Raw genomic sequence first — 20,896 nt, forward strand, 5'->3', positions numbered from 1 at the left:
AAAACTTCCTTTGCTTTTACAAGTTTATTGTTATCTTTATTTGAATTGATCTGCCTAGTTACCAACACTAACTGTTTAGAGTTATTTTAAATCCCTGTATATAAATAGAGCTATAATCATCCCTGACTGTTTCCACCTCATGTCTCTGTGCTTTGTATTCAGACACCTGCATGAGACACTAGCACTACAAAATACCTACTACAACTAGTGGTCGATTTCAGTCTTGAACTTGTTAAATATAGCCACCAAGATGAGTGGTTGTGGTTTACCATAGGGCTGACAATTATACAGTCTGAGCATTGTTAGTGCCCATTACAGCTAGTTAATCACTTCTAGGCAGGAATTTGCCAAGTACAGCCACCAAGAGGAGTGATTGTCGTTCAATATAGTGCTTACTACGAGTGATCACTATGAATTATGATATATACAAATAGGTATTGAGTATAACCACCAAGACGAGTGGTTAGATTTGTTTAGAATTGGCTAATTAATCAGGTTTAACAGCAAGAACTTTAGGGTTAGTGACCTTGAGCATCCAGTTGAGGGTCACTAGCCTTTAGGGCCCCATCACACATAGCAACTCACCAGCGATCCTGACAATGATATGAACTTGTCAGGATCGCTGGTGTGTCGCTACATGATCGCTGGTGAGCTGCCAAACAGGCAGCTTCACCAGCGATCAGGACAGCGACACGCAGGTAGCAAGCGACGCACGTCACTTTGTTACCCGCAGTGTACGTTAGGATACCAGCACGCTGGGTCAGGGAGCTGGTAACCAAGGTAAACATCAGGTTTCTAAGCGCCGTGCAGCGCTTAGAAACCCGATCTTTACCTTGGTTACCAGCTCCAGCTCACTGATCGCTGGTCTCCCGCCTGCCACACGCAGTGATGCGTGCTGGCCAGTGGGAGACCAACGACCAAAAAAAAGGCCAGGCCATTCGAGCACGATCAGCGATACCCGGCAGGGGGGCCAGTCGCTGATAAGTGTCACACACAGTGATCTCGCTGGTGAGATCGCTGTTGCGTCACAAAACTTGTGACTCAGCAGCGATCTCGCTAACGAGATCGCTGTGTGTAACGGGGGCTTTATAGAGTATTTATATATACTATAATCTGCAGAAATTATTATTTGTTGCTGGGTGATTATAACATGGTCCCAGTAATTATGATTATACCTATTCATGACAGATAAATCCTCGGAATTGTGAGTGATTCAGTCCTTGGAGAGATTTTCACAGATAAGTCCCTGTGACGATTTGTACATTTACTGTAATTGCCGCCTGTGAGGAAATATGGTTCTGTTTTTTTTGTGCTTTCAGTTTTGTTGCATTTTTAATATATACATTAAAAGATGTATTATATATATATTACGCCAAATGGATTTGACAGTGAATAGCAAGTGTGGCAAAACCTATAGTAAAATGATGTTATAACAAGATGGGACAAAATAAAAGGAAAATGTGTAAGAAAAAAATGAGGATGTGTAAGAAAAGGAAAAAAAATGCCCAGAAACATGTATGACAAAAAGCAAAATAAGGTAAAAAAAAAACTGAAAAGGAAAGAGCGCAATAGGGTCGTACCCAAGTAAAGATTGATATAAAATCAATTCATTATACTCACCTTATGCAGGAGAGATTCAGACACATAGAAGTAGGTAGTCAGCCTGCTGCACATCCAAAGGGCCACGCCGTGACCAAAAATCATCAGATTATAAAGAAGAAAGTTTATGGATTAAAAGTGCGCTGCTTGACAAATCAATCCTTCCAGGTTTTATGAACTGTACTTTTATTTCCCAACGCGTTTCGAAGTCTATATTTCTTCCTCAGGGGATGACATGTCATCCCCTGAGGAAGAAGTATAGACTTCGAAACGCGTTGGGAAATAAAAGTACAGTTCATAAAACCTGGAAGGATTGATTTGTCAAGCAGCGCACTTTTAATCCATAAACTTTCTTCTTTATAATCAAAAAGCAAAATATGATATCACATAGTTAGACATAGTCTGCATAGGTGCAGGTAATATGAAATATACAAGGGGCCACAATAATGCAAACTATGGCATTGGGTATATACTAGCTTATATGTTATCACAGAGACAAGGGAAGAGGAATAGGGGAATGCAGTCAGATCCCCACTGTTACTAATGCTAAGAAGTGCGACGGAGAATGGTGGACTGGCTGCATTAAAGGGGATATCAGAGAAATAACTCCAATAGTTACATAAGAAATATTAAAACATCTTCAAATAATTACCAAGGACAGGTACACCATAAAGGGATAAACTAAATGTGGAAGATGTTTAACAACATAAATCAAATTCAAAATTAAGGCCATTAGGAGAAATGGTTTGTAATCTATGGATCCAAGGGGTGTTCTCCTTTTCTTCTTATGACATATATCATCCTATTATTTTAAACCAACTCATTATAACATTACTATAGGTTTGGTCACTGGAGCTGCCCCCACTTCAGTTTTTCTTTATGGATTTCTTTCTTAACATTATATGCTATGATACACTCCGGAGCTTGCCCCTCATCCGCCATTCTGGGTGTGATGACTGCCCTGCTTCCCTAATGTGCTCTTTCAAACCATACATAGGGGGGAAAAGTATGAAGCATCATACAGAATATCAACTCGGCTTATTGTACTATCACTTGTGTTTATAAGAGAAGGGGTTTTAGTTTGTATGTTATGTAAGGAGCCTTTCTTCCACTAGAGGGCGATTGAAGATCAGACAAACAATACCTGCAAAATCCCCTGTCCTCATCTGGAGATGACTTGGGGGGGGGGGAATTACTAGGAGTAGGCAGGCTTTCAGTTGTTATATTGTGGGCTTGCATCACCAAAACCAAACTGCCTGTGAAACACTTTACTAGATCTAACAAGTTATAGGTAAAGTTCTCCCAGACATATATAATATAAACTCTTTTTCCCTAAGAACAGGGAAACATAGATGACAGCCAGGACAGAAGAAGTTTCTACAAGTGACTTTCTGTAGAACAAAGGCAATGCATTGTGGAAAAACTGAAGACTTCACACTATAAATATGTAAGCCCTTTCCACTATGTTACACTCATTTATACAATGTCCCATTCTACAGTCACATTCTACAAATAAGCTATATCTAAAGAAAACATGCATAGACACCTAAGAAATACTGTGGATAGGTTGGTAAGTATGCTAAATTATAATATATATATATATATATATGTATATATGTCGGACTATATGATATAGATAAGCATGCAAACTATGTACAGTATTAGGAGTAAGGCAGATAGGTCACGTATAGGGTATGTACAGGAAAACTACAACACTCAAAGTGAGCCGTGAGAGGAAATCTCAGCTTAAAACGCACTGGATAGGTGATAGAAAGCTATAACATGTATATAGAATTTAGAAATATAGAATGTATGAGATAGATAGACAGACAGATAGATAGATAGATAGATAGATAGATAGATAGATAGATAGATAGATAGATAGATAGAGAGATAGATAGATATGGGATAGATAAATAGATAGTTATGAGATAGATAGATAGATAGATAGATATGGGATAGATAGATAGATAGATAGATAGATAGATAGATAGATAGATAGATATGGGATAGATAGATATGGGATAGATAGATGGGATGGATGGATGGATAGATAGATAGATTAGATAGATAGATAGATAGATAGATAGATAGATAGATAGATAGATAGATATGGGATAGATTAGATAGATAGATATGAGATAGATAGATAGATAGATTGATAGATAGATAGATAGATAGATAGATAGATTTGGCATAGATAGATAGATGGATATGGCATAGATAGATAGATACTGTAGATAGATACGATAGATAGATAGATAGATAGATAGATAGATAGATAGATAGATAGATAGATAGATAGATAGCTACTGTAGATAGATGGATGGATGGATAGATAGATAGATAGATAGATAGATAGATAGATAGATAGATAGATAGATATGGGACAGATAGATAGATATGGCATAGATAGATAGATAGATAGATAGATAGATAGATAGATAGATAGATAGATATGGCATAGATAGATAGATACTGTAGATAGATAGATGGATGGATAGATGGATGGATGGATGGATAGATAGATATGGGATAGATAAAAGAATATAGAGATAATTGGATGATAGATAAAATGTATCAGCTATGATAGTTTAAACACATAGAATAGATGATAGATAAATAATACGCATGAGAAGGATAGTAACAGATTAGATGATAAGTACATGGATACAATGTATGAGATGACAGAGAGAGAAAATGGAGCAGCAGAATGACAGAACTGGAGGTGCAGGACCTGCAAAGAATTCTCCAGGTGCAATATATGGGGCAAAGAAAAAAGTAGACGGCTTGAAAAAGGTTCTTTGAAATGTCCAATGTCATGTGGGTTAATAAAAGTCCACTATTTTCTATTTTAGATAGATAGATGATGGATTGATAAATAAAATGTATGAGAAGCATATTAATAGATAAAAAGAGATATTAGATGATTAGAACATAGATAAAATGTATGAAAAATAATGGTAGATAGATAGATAGATAGATAGATAGATAGATAGATAGATAAATAGATAGATAGATAGATAGATAGATAGATAGATAGATTAATAGATGAGAATACCATTCATTACACACACTAGTGAATATTCGCACTGAACCCCCCTGTTCTGGCTGTAAGTACCGGGAGCAGACCCCTCATACCTGGAGCAGACCCCTCATACCTGGAGCAGACCCCTCATACCTGGAGCAGACCCCTCACACCGGGAGCAGACCCCTCATACCTGGAGCAGACCCCTCACACCGGAGCATACCCCTCATACCTGGAGCAGACCCCTCATACCTGGAGCAGACCCCTCACACCGGAGCAGACCCCTCACACCTGGAGCAGACCCCTCACACCGGAGCAGACCCCTCATACCTGGAGCAGACCCCTCATACCGGGAGCAGACCCCTCATACCTGGAGCAGACCCCTCATACCGGGAGCAGACCCCTCATACCTGGAGCAGACCCCTCATACCTGGAGCAGACCCCTCACACCGGAGCAGACCCCTCACACCTGGAGCAGACCCCTCACACCGGAGCAGACCCCTCATACCTGGAGCAGACCCCTCATACCAGGAGCAGACCCCTCATACCTGGAGCAGACCCCTCATACCTGGAGCAGACCCCTCACACCGGAGCAGACCCCTCATACCTGGAGCAGACCCCTCACACCGGGAGCAGACCCCTCACACCGGGAGCAGACCCCTCATACCGGGAGCAGACCCCTCATACCTGGAGCAGACCCCTCATACCGAGCAGACCCCTCATACCGGGAGCAGACCCCTCACACCGGGAGCAGACCCCCTCATACCGAGCAGACCCCTCATACCTGGAGCAGACCCCTCACACGGGAGCAGACCCCTCATACCGGGAGCAGACCCTTCATACCTGGAGCAGACCCCTCACACTGGAGCAGACCCCTCATACCGGGAGCAGACCCCTCATACCTGGAGCAGACCCCTCATACCGGGAGCAGACCCCTCACATGGGAGCAGACCCCTCATACCGGGAGCAGACCCCTCATACCGGGAGCAGACCCCTCACACCGAAGTAGACCCCTCACACCGGGAGCAGACCCCTCATACCTGGAGCAGACCCCTCACACCTGGAGCAGACCCCTCACACCGGAGCAGACCCCTCACACCGGGAGCAGACCCCTCATACCGAGCAGACCCCTCATACCTGGAGCAGACCCCCTCATACCTGGAGCAGACCCCTCTTACGGGAGCAGACCCCTCATACCTGGAGCAGACCCCTCACACCGGAGCAGACCCCTCATACCGGGAGCAGACCCCTCATACCTGGAGCAGACCCCTCATACCGGGAGCAGACCCCTCACACGGGAGCAGACCCCTCATACCGGGAGCAGACCCATCATACCGGGAGCAGACCCCTCATACCGGGAGCAGACCCCTCATACCGGGAGCAGACCCCTCATACCGGGAGCAGACCCCTCACACCGGAGCAGACCCCTCATACCTGGAGCAGACCCCTCACACCTGGAGCAGACCCCTCACACCGGAGCAGACCCCTCATACCGAGCAGACCCCTCATACCTGGAGCAGACTCCTCATACCTGGAGCAGACCCCTCACACGGGAGCAGACCCCTCACACCGGAGCAGACCCCTCATACCTGGAGCAGACCCCTTATACCGGGAGCAGACCCCTCATACCTGGAGCAGACCCCTCATACCTGGAGCAGACCCCTCACACCGGAGCAGACCCCTCATACCTGGAGCAGACCCCTCACACCGAGAGCAGACCCCTCACACCGGGAGCAGACCCCTCATACCGGGAGCAGACCCCTCATACCTGGAGCAGACCCCTCATACCGAGCAGACCCCTCATACCTGGAGCAGACCCCTCACACCGGGAGCAGACCCCTCACACCGGGAGCAGACCCCTCATACCGAGCAGACCCCTCATACCTGGAGCAGACCCCTCATACCTGGAGCAGACCCCTCACACGGGAGCAGACCCCTCATACCGGGAGCAGACCCTTCATACCTGGAGCAGACCCCTCACACTGGAGCAGACCCCTCATACCGGGAGCAGACCCCTCATACCTGGAGCAGACCCCTCATACCGGGAGCAGACCCCTCACACGGGAGCAGACCCCTCATACCGGGAGCAGACCCCTCATACCGGGACCAGACCCCTCACACCGAAGTAGACCCCTCACACCGGGAGCAGACCCCTCATACCTGGAGCAGACCCCTCACACCTGGAGCAGACCCCTCACACCGGAGCAGACCCCTCACACCGGGAGCAGACCCCTCATACCGAGCAGACCCCTCATACCTGGAGCAGACCCCTCATACCTGGAGCAGACCCCTCTCACGGGAGCAGACCCCTCACACCGCAGCAGACCCCTCATACCGGGAGCAGACCCCTCATACCTGGAGCAGACCCCTCATACCGGGAGCAGACCCCTCACACGGGAGCAGACCCCTCACACGGGAGCAGACCCCTCATACCGGAAGCAGACCCCTCATACCGGGAGCAGACCCCTCACACGGGAGCAGACCCCTCATACCGGGAGCAGACCCCTCACACCGGAGCAGACCCCTCATACCTGGAGCAGACCCCTCACACCTGGAGCAGACCCCTCATACCGGGAGCAGACCCCTCACACCGGAGCAGACCCCTCACACCTGGAGCAGACCCCTCACACCGGAGCAGACCCCTCATACCGAGCAGACCCCTCATACCTGGAGCAGACCCCTCACACCGGAGATGACCCCTCATACCTGGAGCAGACCCCTCACACGGGAGCAGACCCCTCATACCGGGAGCAGACCCCTCATACCGGGAGCAGACCCCTCATACCTGGAGCAGACCCCTCACACCGGGAGCAGACCCCTCATACCTGGAGCAGACCCCTCATACCTGGAGCAGACCCCTCACACGGGAGCAGACCCCTCATACCGGGAGCAGACCCCTCACACCGGAGCAGACCCCTCATACCTGGAGCAGACCCCTCACACCTGGAGCAGACCCCTCATACCGGGAGCAGACCCCTCATACCGGGAGCAGACCCCTCACACCGGAGCAGACCCCTCACACCTGGAGCAGACCCCTCACACCGGAGCAGACCCCTCATACCGAGCAGACCCCTCATACCTGGAGCAGACCCCTCACACCGGAGATGACCCCTCATACCTGGAGCAGACCCCTCACACGGGAGCAGACCCCTCATACCGGGAGCAGACCCCTCATACCGGGAGCAGACCCCTCATACCTGGAGCAGACCCCTCACACCGGGAGCAGACCCCTCATACCGGGAGCAGACCCCTCATACCTGGAGCAGACCCCTCATACCTGGAGCAGACCCCTCACACCGGGAGCAGACCCCTCATACCTGGAGCAGACCCCTCATACCTGGAGCAGACCCCTCATACCTGGAGCAGACCCCTCACACCGGGAGCAGACCCCTCATACCTGGAGCAGACCCCTCACACCGGGAGCTGACCCCTCACACCGGAGCTGACAGCCCGGGCACACTCCCAGTGTCCTCCTTGCTGTGGTGCCGTTTTCCCGCCGTGTACACGGTGACACCGGGGATGTGGCGCTGTACCGTCATCATGGCCAGTTTACCTCAGCTCCATAGTAGACTCTGACGCCATCATGGAGCTCAGAAAGGTCATTAACATTTCACAGATAGCTTCAACTTCTTAGTCACTAGAAACAGCCGTAATTTCCCGCTATTTTACATGTCGGGCAATGCTATGCAGCAGATCATAGAGTAATAACATACAGGGCTTATTCTCCAAGGGAAACTAGGGAACTAAACCCAAAGAGCTGAGCTCAGGCGGCGCCGCAGCGCTATCAGCAGTGTGTGACTGGCGGCCAGAGACTCCAGTGGTGACAGGGCAGTCAGTGCCCGGCGCACTGCTGTGGAATCTGCTGTCACCTATGGGGGCAGTTACCTGCAGTCAGAAGTTAGGGAGAACACGGGGCCCAGGGGACACCCCGCTAACCAGCTCCCCCAGTGAAGGCGGGAGCAAAAGATTATATGTTCCCGAATCCTGATCCTACCTGTGCCCGGGAAGAGGGTCGGACGCCATTCACACAGGACGGAAAAGACAGCAAGTGTGCACTGGGCCATAGGGCTGTAGGCGACCACCGCGGCAGGGACCCCACAGGGCCGAATATACACACCGAAAGCTATATGCTGGGGTCTGCCTAATTCTCCAGAAATATGGAAGAGGGGCTAGAAAGTGATAGATTTGTATATATATAATATATATGTATTAGATTATTTTCTAAGTATCCAAAACTAAGGAAGAAAAGGTAAAGAAGTATATAGTGACACACGTGTAGAGAAATATATATACTGTATATATATACACTAACTCTTAAAACTAGATTCTATCTATATATAAAACATCTAGTTTTATGTGCACTTATTAATAGTAACTCACTTGTATGTATATATATATATACATATATATAAATAGAGCATTATGTATATATGGATTCATAAATACATACATATATACATATGCATAGCATACATATACACCATATATGTCTGTATATATATACATATATATATATGCATTATCTATTGTAGAAGAGTCACATATATAAAAATATTGCACTATATATATATATAATTTTTTCCCCATGGTGCACAGGTCTGGAGAGGCATTAATGTTCAGCATTTCATATTAGCCGGCTTCCTTTGCCTTTAGACCAATAATTCTCTTTTCTTTGAGGACACCGATTGTGTGACCGGAATATACAATCACAGCCCCGCACAGGATCAATACCGAAAATGGACCGGAGGCCAATGAGGGAAGAGGAAAAGCGGAGGCTTCTTTATATGTGATTATTGCACCCGGCTTCCTCTATAGCGCTCACTATATAGACACTGTACTTAATGTCTGTAAAGCGCTGTGGCAGTAATGGCGCTGTATACATGAGCTATATATATATAATCTGTTATTACACACATATGCTTATGTATATATATATATCTATTACACACATATGCCTATGTATATATATAAAATCTGTTATTACACACATATGCTTATGTATATATATATCTATTACACACATATGCCTATGTATATATATATAATCTGTTATTACACACATATGCTTATCTATCTATCTATCTATCTATCTATTACACACATATGCTTATGTATATATATATATATATATATATATATATATATATATATATATATATATATATATATAATCTGTTCTGGAAGATTCTTGCCGGAGTCCCACCAGAGAGTCTGCACTGATGAAGCGGAGCTGAACTTGTGATTTAACTCTTTATTTTGCTAATGATAGCTTATGCGTTGGCAGAATGGAGTTTACCTGCAGTCCTGTGTAAAATCTCAGCTGTGTCAGCTCTGCTACATCTGCACAGAATGTCGGCCGTGAATGGATTCGCCTGTTGCACAGGTCCCGGGTTAATTGGGGGTTTATTCATCTTTGGGGTGTACATAGCGAGTTAACCCGTTGCCCATTATGTGCTCTGCTCCATATGGCGCTGATGAGTGCGGGGCTTGGTGGCCACTCTGTGCGCAGTGAGGGGACGGTAGATCGGAGGGGTCTGTCCTCCGCACTATCACAGGACAATAGCGAGCATCCTCCATTGACTGAACAGCCTGATATGCAAATGATGGAATGTTAGGACGGATCCTGGGTCCAATCAGAGCGCGGGGTGGGGTGACTGTCCCGCAGCTGCTCTATAGGTGAGAGCGGCCACGCCCCCGCCGGGTGACTGACAGCTCAGAGTGGCGTCTCCATCCCCTCGCCTTAAGGAGGTAGGAGATGATGGGGAGATTGTATTACCTCTGAGAGCTTCATCAGCCGCACAGCTGAGGGTGAGGAGACCAGAGCCGCTCTGAAGGAGAAGACGGTGCCACTGACTCCCCGACATCAGGGGACCTCCAGAGAGTAGGGGACCCCGGCTGACTGTGAGCAGCCTAGGAGTGACCGGCATCCGGGAGATGAGGGGCTGCTGAACACGTTCACACGGGATTGTCACTTGCAGTAACGCCAGCTCTTCTCCACTTGAGACTCCTCCAAGTTTCTCTTCTCAGAAGTCCCGAGCCTGTGATCCCTCCCTGCCGCTGCTGGTGGCCTCGATCACACATAGCTGAGGAGCCGGTGGACATTTTGGGTCTCCAGCTGACCCACCCCTGGGACAACAGCCCGATCCTAGAGCGATAAAACACTGATTAGAAGGACCTCATCCACTTTGGCATAAACTTGTAATATCTTTTTCATCCTCCATTTTTGGGTGATTCTAGAGCCCTTCTCTCCAGGCCTGGTGATGTTAGCTCTAGAGCAGATGGAGGGCACCAGGCAGAGCGCTTTTCTCCTTAGCAGCCCACCCTTGGCAGCTCTACACAGCATGGCAGAGATGAAGACCCCCCTGTACCCAGCCTATGCCCTCCCAAGCCAGCCTTGTTCCTCCTCCATATCCTCTTCATCTTCCTCCTCCTCATCATCCTCCTCGCCATCTCCACCTTTGGGGTCTCCAAATCAACTGTCCCTAAAGCACTCTTCTTCCTCGCCACCAGTTGCAGGAGGTCTGTCCTCCTTGGGGACCCCTCCACCCCAGCTCTCAGCGGCCACCCCTCATGGAATCAATGACATCCTGAGCCGGCCAGTGATGCACTGCTTCCCCTCTCTGACTCCGAGCACCGCGGTGGCCTCCACCTCCTCCCCAGCTGCCGGCCTCCTGGCAGGGCTGCCCCGCTTCAGCAGCCTCAGCCCTCCGCCACCTCCTCCAGGACTCTACTTTAGCCCCAGTGCTGCTGTGGCTGTGGCTCGGTACCCCAAACCGCTGACGGACCTTCCAGGCAGGACCCCAATCTTTTGGCCTGGAGTGATGCAGAGCTCCCCCTGGAGAGATGCTAGACTGGCCTGTGCTTCCCGTAAGTATTCCACTCATTACAGGGTTCACAAACTTTAGTCTCCCTGAAAGTAATCTTGTCTCTAAGGCTTTGGTCTCCCTGTGCGCGATGTCATGGAATGCATCTATTGCTCTCTGGTATCAGCCCTGAAGAGGCTCACTGTAACCAAGGTGCAGCCTAAAAGAAACCCCAAAAATGGATGTTCTTCAGTTTTCATCTCACCTAAAAGTTAACAATGACTTGCAGATCTGGGTGTAGTGTCCAGCAGCAGGGCTCCAGCCAGAGAAGCACGGGAGCTAAAGGCTGGAGTAGGCTTAGGAGAGAAGGAGACATTTCTAGGTAAAGAAAGAATTGGGAAACTATTTTCTTCCCCACAAATGGCGAAATGAGGAAAACTGTAAAGAAAGTTTTCTTTAGTTGCAGCGGAAGTGTCCGACAAAACTGTGTGCGACCCACAGCGACAAAACTGTGTGCGACCCACAGCGACAAAACTGTGTGCGACCCACAGCGACAAAACTGTGTGCGACCCACAGCGACAAAACTGTGTGCGACCCACAGCGACAAAAATGTGTGCGACCCACAGCGACAAAGCCACGAAGAAATCAGAAAAAGTAGGAAAGTGATGGCACAAGGTCACATGAGAATTTAGAGAAACTTTATTAATAGAATACGAATAATACAACTGTGTATAATAACAAATACTATAAAAATAAATCGGGGAGGAAGAGATTTCGCTCTAATCTGATCATCTGTAAAATACCATCTATCTATCTATTATCTATCTATCATGTATCTATCTATCTATCCTTCTATCTCATATCTATCTATCTATCTATTATTTATCTATCTATCTATCTATCTATCTATCTATCTATCTATCTATTATTTATCTATCCCATATCTATCTATCTATCTATCTATCTATCTATTTATCTATCTATCTATCATCTATCCATCCATGAGTTTTTATGCGATAGAATTTTGTCATTTGAAGAACCAATCTACATTTCTAAAACCATAACATTATCACTAATTCACTTGATTGTAGAATTAGAAATAGTGGAATCCATAAAACATTTAACAATAGAACATAAGTTAATAAATACTACTACTACTACTACTACTACTACTAATAATAATAATAATAATAAGAAGAAGAATAATACTTTTGAAACTATATAAGTAGTCAAACCTTTGAAGACAATTGTAAGAAATGTGATCTTTTTCTAGCACATTCCTTGCATGAGTAGAAATATGAAGCAATTGTGTGTCATAATTATAATTAGAGAGAAGAAATGGAAAGTGTAGCTAGCAGTATATGGCATCCGGACCCGCAAAGTTTTTTTTAAACTATATTTTCGGTGCTATAATAAATAATATTTCATTTTCTTTACTTTTACTTTGTAATATCTTGGTGCTATATATTAATTCACACAATTTACGATTTGTAACTAAGAAGGTTAGGAAGCAATTCCTAGTGTTTTAAAAAGATATAGAGATATATGTATATATATAAGTGGATATATGTATATATATAAGTGGATATATATAAGTGGATATATGTATATATATAAGTGGATATTGCTTCTTGGCTATAGAAATCCCCGGACTGATAAGGATGATGATTAATAATAATAATAATACAAATAACATGCTTGTTAGGACAGTGGTCTCTAATATGCGTTCTAGAATTCTTTATTAATAATTATACTTGTGCCTTACAGACCAGGGATCTGTGTTGCTGGACAAGGATGGGAAGAGGAAGCACACCCGGCCCACATTCTCCGGACAGCAGATCTTTGCCTTGGAAAAGACTTTCGAGCAAACGAAATACTTAGCTGGGCCAGAGAGAGCCAGGCTGGCATATTCCCTGGGCATGACAGAGAGCCAGGTGAAGGTGAGCGCCCTCCCTCCCTTTCATTCAATCACAACTTATGTGCACCAGATGGATGTAGTAATGGTCATATATTATATGTACCCATTGTCACTGATTTATTCATGGGACTGCAGGTAACACACACATATAAATATATTTAAATATATATTAAATATATATATTTAGAATGCATAAATATATAATTAGAATATATATCACATTTTATTTATGTAACAATTATGCAGGCAGAATAGTCGGATGTGTAGTGAGAAGTTTGGAAGTTTCGTCTCCCAGGTGCCCTGCTGCTTTAGCTTGTGCAGCCTTTGTTGGAGGGAGCCTGTGCGGCTGGCTCACCTGCCTCCATTGTGACAGTGTGTCCTGTCCCTGTGTTATCTGCAGCCACTCATTTGTCATGGTAAATGTCTGATAGTGAATACACTACAACCTATTCACCAATGCCACCCAGATTCCCAGGCTCCCCCCAGCCTAGACTCCTCTCTACACACACCTGCTAGCTATCACCGGGGAGATAGTGGGGGCTCCTGTGCTGCTCTATGGGTCATTCATGGCGAATCCTCATAGAAGCAATGCAAATAACAAAAATGTGGGATGCAATACATCATCGAGAAGTAAGAGATAACATACAAAATATAACGGTTGAAAAAAAAAATCCAGCTATAATAATGCATAACACAGGGAATGAATAGCAGAAGAGAGCAAATAAAAACATGCCAAATAATATAAAATAAGAGTGAAAAAAACCTATTCAAATAAACAATAATAAACTTAGCTAAGAAGTTATAGTTGCTATTAAATATTGTTATGTAAAAAACAAAGTCAGGATTTTGCCTTGTAGGTTTCCTAAGCTAATAGCAGGAGAAAAGCATAAATGGACACAAACGGAATAATCCCCTGGAACCCATAGAGAAGATTCTGTTGCGGGGGCTGAAGAGATCTGCAATCTGGGGTCCACAAGACAACTTGTCATTGGCTGTTATAAGACCCCGAGATTACAGCAGCTCCAGTACCGGCGAACAGATCTCTATAGATGTTACATCAGGCTGCTATACAATTGGCCAATGTATGGCACAAGGAACATTGCTTCTTTTCATTGTATTAAGAAAAAAATATATAATTATATTATATTTATTATATTACATTTATTATGCTTATATTTATTTATATTTATTATTAATATATATATTATATTTATATGTGTATTTCCTTTTTTCTGTTTTTTTGTTGTTTTCTTAATTCAATCAGAAGAAGCAAAATATATCATCTATCTATCTATCTATCTATCTTTCCCATATCTATCTATCTATCTATCTATCTATCTATCTATAATAAATAAAATAAATAAGGAAAAAAATCAATATAAAATGTAATATGTGTACATACAACACACATGAGCCGTAGAGGAACACAGGAACACAGCCTAAACACAATGAGCCTCTATATAGTTCTTTTTATTTTACAGCAAATTCATAGTATACTGTAGAAAGATGTATTTAATTAAAGAATTTGAAAAATAGGAAAATAGAAATGTTAGCTTGCCTGTAATCTCCACCTGTCTGGCTGTTTGAACATGTTTCCTTGGCACTTTTTGGATTATGAGGCACCACGTATTCGGCTGTATATTAATTTTATCTGTAGCTTAGGACAATACATAACAGTTGTATAACTAACACAATTAATAATTAGTATTATTGTTCATATATGTCTATATGTATATATAGATATACTGCTCAAAAAATAAAGGGAACGCTAAACAATACATTGTATTGTTTAGTGTTCCCTCTATTTTTTGAGCAGTATATATATATATATATATATATATACACACATACACATATACTGTATGTGTATATGTGTGTGTTTGTGTGTGTATATATATACATATATATATATATGTATGTATTATATATATATTGACCCAAATCAGAGCTGTAACTCCAGTCGCCTTCCATTCCAGGTTTGGTTTCAGAACAGGAGGACAAAGTGGCGTAAGAAGCATGCAGCAGAGATGGCCACTGCCAAGAAGAAGCAGGACACTGAGACTGAGAGACTAAAAGGGGCTTCAGATAACGAAGATGAGGATGATGACTACAACAAACCTCTGGATCCTAACTCGGATGATGAGAAGATCACCCAGCTCCTTAAGAAACATAAGTCTAACAGCTCATTGCTTCACCAACAGTCTGAGAATGACAGCTCTTCTTAGAGGACTGTGCTCCTGCCACCAGTCAAGGACAGCAGTGGTGGGATGCATGGGACTGACAGCACTGCACCTGTACTTATCAGGACCAGATAAGACTTTTTTTTTATTTTATCAGATGTATATATATTTTTATAAACTGTAAGCCAATGAATGAACACAGAGTACAGTATTATTATTATAATTATTATTAACCCTCTGAAGCTTACACATATCCCAATGGCCCACTGAGGGCCTGATGCGTTCTCATCACCCCTATGGAAGGACTAACCCTAAATCAATGCTCTTGTAAATAAATGGCAGGAGGTTAATGCACTATGAATGTGTAAATGGAGAGTAACCTTCTATTGTGATAAGGAGAAAGGTGAAGGAGGGCCCACATGACCCCTCTCTGGCATCTGCTCTCTTCCTACTCCCTTCATATATGGACTTTCTAATGGTCCCTATTCTACTTTCCATGAAGTCACACAAGCCTTAGTATTTATTACTATGTTCCAGAAGTGAAGGGGGGAGGCAGGGGTGCGCCTTCAGGATGGTCCTCATGGCCTCAGTTCCTTGGCAGAAGCGCCTTCAGGATGGTCCTCATGGCCTTAGTTCCTTGCAGAAGGGGTTCCATTATATTCCAATATGCAGCTTTTTGTATGATAAGATTTACTATGTGGCATATAGGGGACGTTCTTTTTAAGCTACAGCTACATGGAGATAATAACTGCTATTAATTTATAGGAGAAGTATCTCAACTTTGGAAGGGGAAAGAGTGGACTTCATGAAAGCCTGAAGTATAAATGTATCTTGCACTTTTTGTTGTAAACAACACAAACAGAACTCTTCAAGGTGGCTCCATCCATTGGGGGCTCAGTCACCTCTGAGCATAATAATCATGAATATTGATGGACTACTGATCTCAGGAGAGATCTAAGAAACATAGTAACAATTGTTTGTATATTTGTTGGCATTTTCTTCATCTTATTATTATGATTTCAGCACTTTGTTCTTTGTCTATAAGTGTTCAGTAAAGACACAACAAACCCTTGATTTGATTGTAGAGTTGTACCTATGTTCTCACCTATGGTCTCCTTACTGTGTCTTCTGTCACCCACAGTATTGTGGAATCCACAATAAATTAACCTCTTCATTGAATTGGGTGTGTGCCATGACTAATAGCATTTGCTACACAGCCTCTAGGCTGCATCATTTTCTCTTTCTTACTGGACTTAGAGCAACTGACAGAATGCAACAAGTCCCATGCTCCATGATTCTTCTCCTGGTGTGTTCTGCTCGTTCTGTGCTCCATGTGGATCTTTTAGCTTCTCTAGCAACTAATTTCAATAGCTGAATATTTTTTTTTAAAAGAGAAGTAGATATAGAGTCTTTGTGGGATTATATGACTTTTAACTATGGAAATTCAAGAAAGAAATTAAATAATCAATGAATGTAGGTGAAGGTATTTTTTTGATTATTAGATTTAATGCATTGCATATTTCTATGCAGACTGAATATAATAATTCTTATTATTAGTAAACCTTATATCTACACTTTCCAGCAACATAAGCATCTTAATTATTATTATTAGTATTATTATTTATCCCTATTTCTATACTTTCCAGCAACAGCTGCATCCTTATTATTATTATTTATCTTAATTTCTATACTTTTCATCAACATTAGTATCCTAATTACTATTACTTTAATTGTTATTATTTTTATTTATCCTTATTTCTATACTTTACAGTAACATCAGTATCCTAATAATAATAATTCTTATTATTTATCCTTATTTCTACACTATACGGTCCCATCAGTATCCTAATAATAATAATTATTATTTATCCTTATTTCTACGCCTTTCAGCAACATCAGTATCCTAATTATTATTATTATTACTATTTATCTCTATTTTGTACACTTTGGAGGAACATCGGCATCCTAATTATTATTATTATTATTATTAATAATACTAATAATAATAATCCTCATTACTACACTTTTCAGCAATATTAATATCCTAGTTATTTTTATTATTATTATGTATCTTTATTTTTACACTTTACAGTAACATCAGTATCCTAATAGTGATAACAATAATTATTTATCCTTATTTCTATCATAATTATTATTTTATTATTATTATTATCATTATTATTATTATATATGTATCACATTCCCTATTTCTATACTTTCCAGCAACAGCTGCATCCTTATTATTATTTATCTTTATTTCTACACTTTTCATCAACATTAGTATCCTAATTACTATTACTTTAATTATTACTATTATTACTATTTATCCTTATTTCTACACTTTACAGCATATCAGTATTCTAAGTATTTATGTATGGAAATTCAAGAAAATAAGTAAAAAACCAATGTATGTAGGTGAAGGTATTTTTTATTGTTAGATTTAATGTATTGCATATTTTTATGCAGGATAATAATAATAACAATTTATTATTATTATTATTATTATTATTATTATTATTATTATTATTATTAATCATTATTTCTACACTTTCCAGCAACATCAGTATTATTATTATTTATTTTTAAGTATCTTAATTATTATTATTATTATTATTATTATTATTATTATTATTCAAAGACAATTGTCTTCAACTTTCCTCAGGCTGGGAGTTGGAGTTTAACCAGTGCTGGAGAGCTATGAAATCCATTAAGTTAAGAAAAAAGGACACAACGAGTTAGGATCTTAGGCTCATGTTTTTGCCCAAACTTGCAGCCCTGATTCCTGCAGTGGTAATATAAGGTTAGTAGGTCTGTGCAGGATAAATCAATCTATTACAACCCTACATAAACACAATGATTGATCCATTTTATTTATTTTTACACATTTTCTCTTTTAAAAGCAATATGAAAAGCAAAATATACCCCCAACGCTGCTTCTTTGCATGCCTGTAGAAGAAGTAGAGGTGCCCTGGTACAAAAATCGTAAGCAGGTTTAAAGTTAAAATATAAAATGTTTAACCCTTTCATATTCCGATTTTCTGAATATAAGACAACTGCGAAGGATACGTTCCCATGATGAGTATTTGGGGAGTCCTTGATGCAGTATTTTTGCAGCATTTCTACACCTATTGGGTGAATTAGGTTCCTTTTTTTCCTATTGTTTTTGCAATGCATTTTGTTATGCGTTTTATTGTGTTTTATTGAAAGTGCGTTTTTTTGTCATGTAATTTTTTTTGTTACTTCCTGTTTTTTGGCTTTGGCAAAACTTTATTGATACAGTCATTTGCGGATTACATTTGTTTTTTAGTACTTTTTTATACTTGCGGATGTTCTGCATCTTATGTAATTCTATGGAGAAAATCTGCACATAAAACTCAGCATACCCGTAAAGGACATTGACATGTTGCAGATTTAAAACACACACCGCAGGTTAGATTACGCTGCAGCACAGTGGGTATGATATTTCTATAAATCTCATACTCTTTTCTGGAAGTATAAGTTGCTGTATTGTTTGCACAGCAAAAATACGTAGCATCAAAAACTCATCGTGGGAGCGTAACCAGAGATCCTTTAAATGTCTACTGATGAATTTCCATCCTGTTCTTTCCTATTACGGATACTGTAATAATGAGTACAGACACTAGGGGTCATATATTCCTAGCTTGATGACATTCTGTCATTTGTGCCTCTAAATCTCTGTAATATTTGCAAATATAATAAAGGTTGGTTAAAAAACTTGTAACCTAAACTGGGGGAAAAGTGTGTAGAACGCGTCTAAGGTGTCCATTTATGTGGCAATCTACCTTTTTTTTTATATTGCGTAGTGGTGAAGCATAGGATGAACACGTATGACAGAACTGATTTAATAGATTTCAATGAGATCGTTCCCACTCGTTCCCATCATCATTTGTTGTATCGGATTGGTTCTTGAGCCCAAATAAAACATGTGGCATGCAGTATTTTTTTGATCTGGCTATGGATGCCAAACCAGTAAAGTAAGTGCACAAGTTTGACTTCAGTTAGTTGGCATAAAACAATCGACCAGTCATAACTGATAAATGCAACCCGAGTGTTGGAGACCGGTAAGACTGTGACTGTGGGATCAGACTACGCAGGATTTGTTATCCCAGGAACACTTATGTTTGTATAGGATCTGTAGACACCAATGAAACTAGATCTTAACAGTTACAACAGGAGCCTGACTGTGTATGTAAGTCGGGCTTTTCCAGCTGATTGCAGCTGTACAGAGGTTGTACTGTGTTATCAGCATGACATATATATCTGACATGAAGCACAAAGTGACTCCGTCATGCTGAATATGTATATTATATACTGTTAAGTGACTGTATAATCATGGTGGCTCAGTGGTTAGCACTGTTGCTTTGCAGAGCTGGAGCCCTGGGTTCAAATCCCACCAAGGACAACATCTGCAAAGGTTTCATCTGCTTTCTGTGCAAAGACATACTGATAAGTAATTTAGACTGTGAAATCCAGTGATGGTAATGTTTGTACAGTGCTGTGGAAAATAATTGCACTATGTTAGTTAGTAAATTAAGTAATCAGTGCTTTGAAAAGAATCTGGTCCACTTTTAGCAGGTAGGCCCTTGGAAATACAGGCCCTAATTAATTAAAGCGATTAAACTAGAATTGTGGTGTAAATCACTTTGAAAAGTTGCAAAAACTTAGTGACTTTTGGTGGCCTCACACCACTTTCATCTAGCTACGCCAAAATGGAGGGAGCAACGGCTGAATAAAGATTTGTCTGATTAATTGAGAACATAAGCCTTTAGTGTTTGACTCCAACACACCACCTCATCAAGACCTGCGTGAGTCAGTGAGGACCACGACTTGGTGTTTAGCTCCCTCCAACCAATGTCTCCACTCCTCAAATGCCCATTTCATGGCTAGCAGTTCCCGATTCCCCACATCATAGTTACGTTCAGATGGAGAGAACTTTCGGGAAAAGAAAGCACAGGGATTCATTTTAGATGTTACAGGATCCTTTTGGGACAAAACAGCTCCTGCACCAATCTCAGAAGCGTCCACCTCTACCTGGAACGGGAGTGAGACATCAGGTTGCTGCAAAACCGGGGCAGAAGTGAATCTTCGCTTCAGCTCCTGAAAGGAAGAAACAGCCTCCGGAGACCAATTCAACACATCAGCACCCTTCTTAGTCAGATCAGTCAATGGCTTGGCAATACTAGAAAATTTTGCTATAAATTTCCGATAAAAATTAGCAAAACCCAAAAACTTCTGGAGGGCCTTCAAAGAAGTGGGCTGAACCCAATCATAAATGGCCTGTACCTTGGCCGGGTCCATTTCAATAGTTGACGGAGACAAAATAAATCCCAAAAATGAAATCCTCTGT

The 20,896-nt window shown here is 42.3% G+C and overlaps 1 protein-coding gene across 1 annotated transcript; it reads left to right on the forward strand.

Moving 5' to 3' along the window:
• Nucleotides 1-10,451: 10,451 nt before the first annotated feature.
• On the forward strand, nucleotides 10,452-16,692 carry NKX6-1 (NK6 homeobox 1). Its single transcript, XM_073588155.1, has 3 exons — nucleotides 10,452-11,494; nucleotides 13,198-13,370; nucleotides 15,325-16,692. The coding sequence occupies exons 1-3, from the start codon at nucleotides 10,888-10,890 to the stop codon at nucleotides 15,571-15,573; spliced, it is 1,029 nt and encodes a 342-aa protein (XP_073444256.1). The 5' UTR covers nucleotides 10,452-10,887; the 3' UTR covers nucleotides 15,574-16,692.
• The last annotated feature ends 4,204 nt before the right edge of the window (nucleotides 16,693-20,896 follow it).

The sequence above is a fragment of the Dendrobates tinctorius genome, unplaced genomic scaffold (genome assembly GCF_039654945.1).
Source record: "Dendrobates tinctorius isolate UK_male_01 unplaced genomic scaffold, ASM3965494v1 ptg000011l, whole genome shotgun sequence".
NCBI classification, from domain to species: Eukaryota; Metazoa; Chordata; class Amphibia; order Anura; family Dendrobatidae; genus Dendrobates; species Dendrobates tinctorius.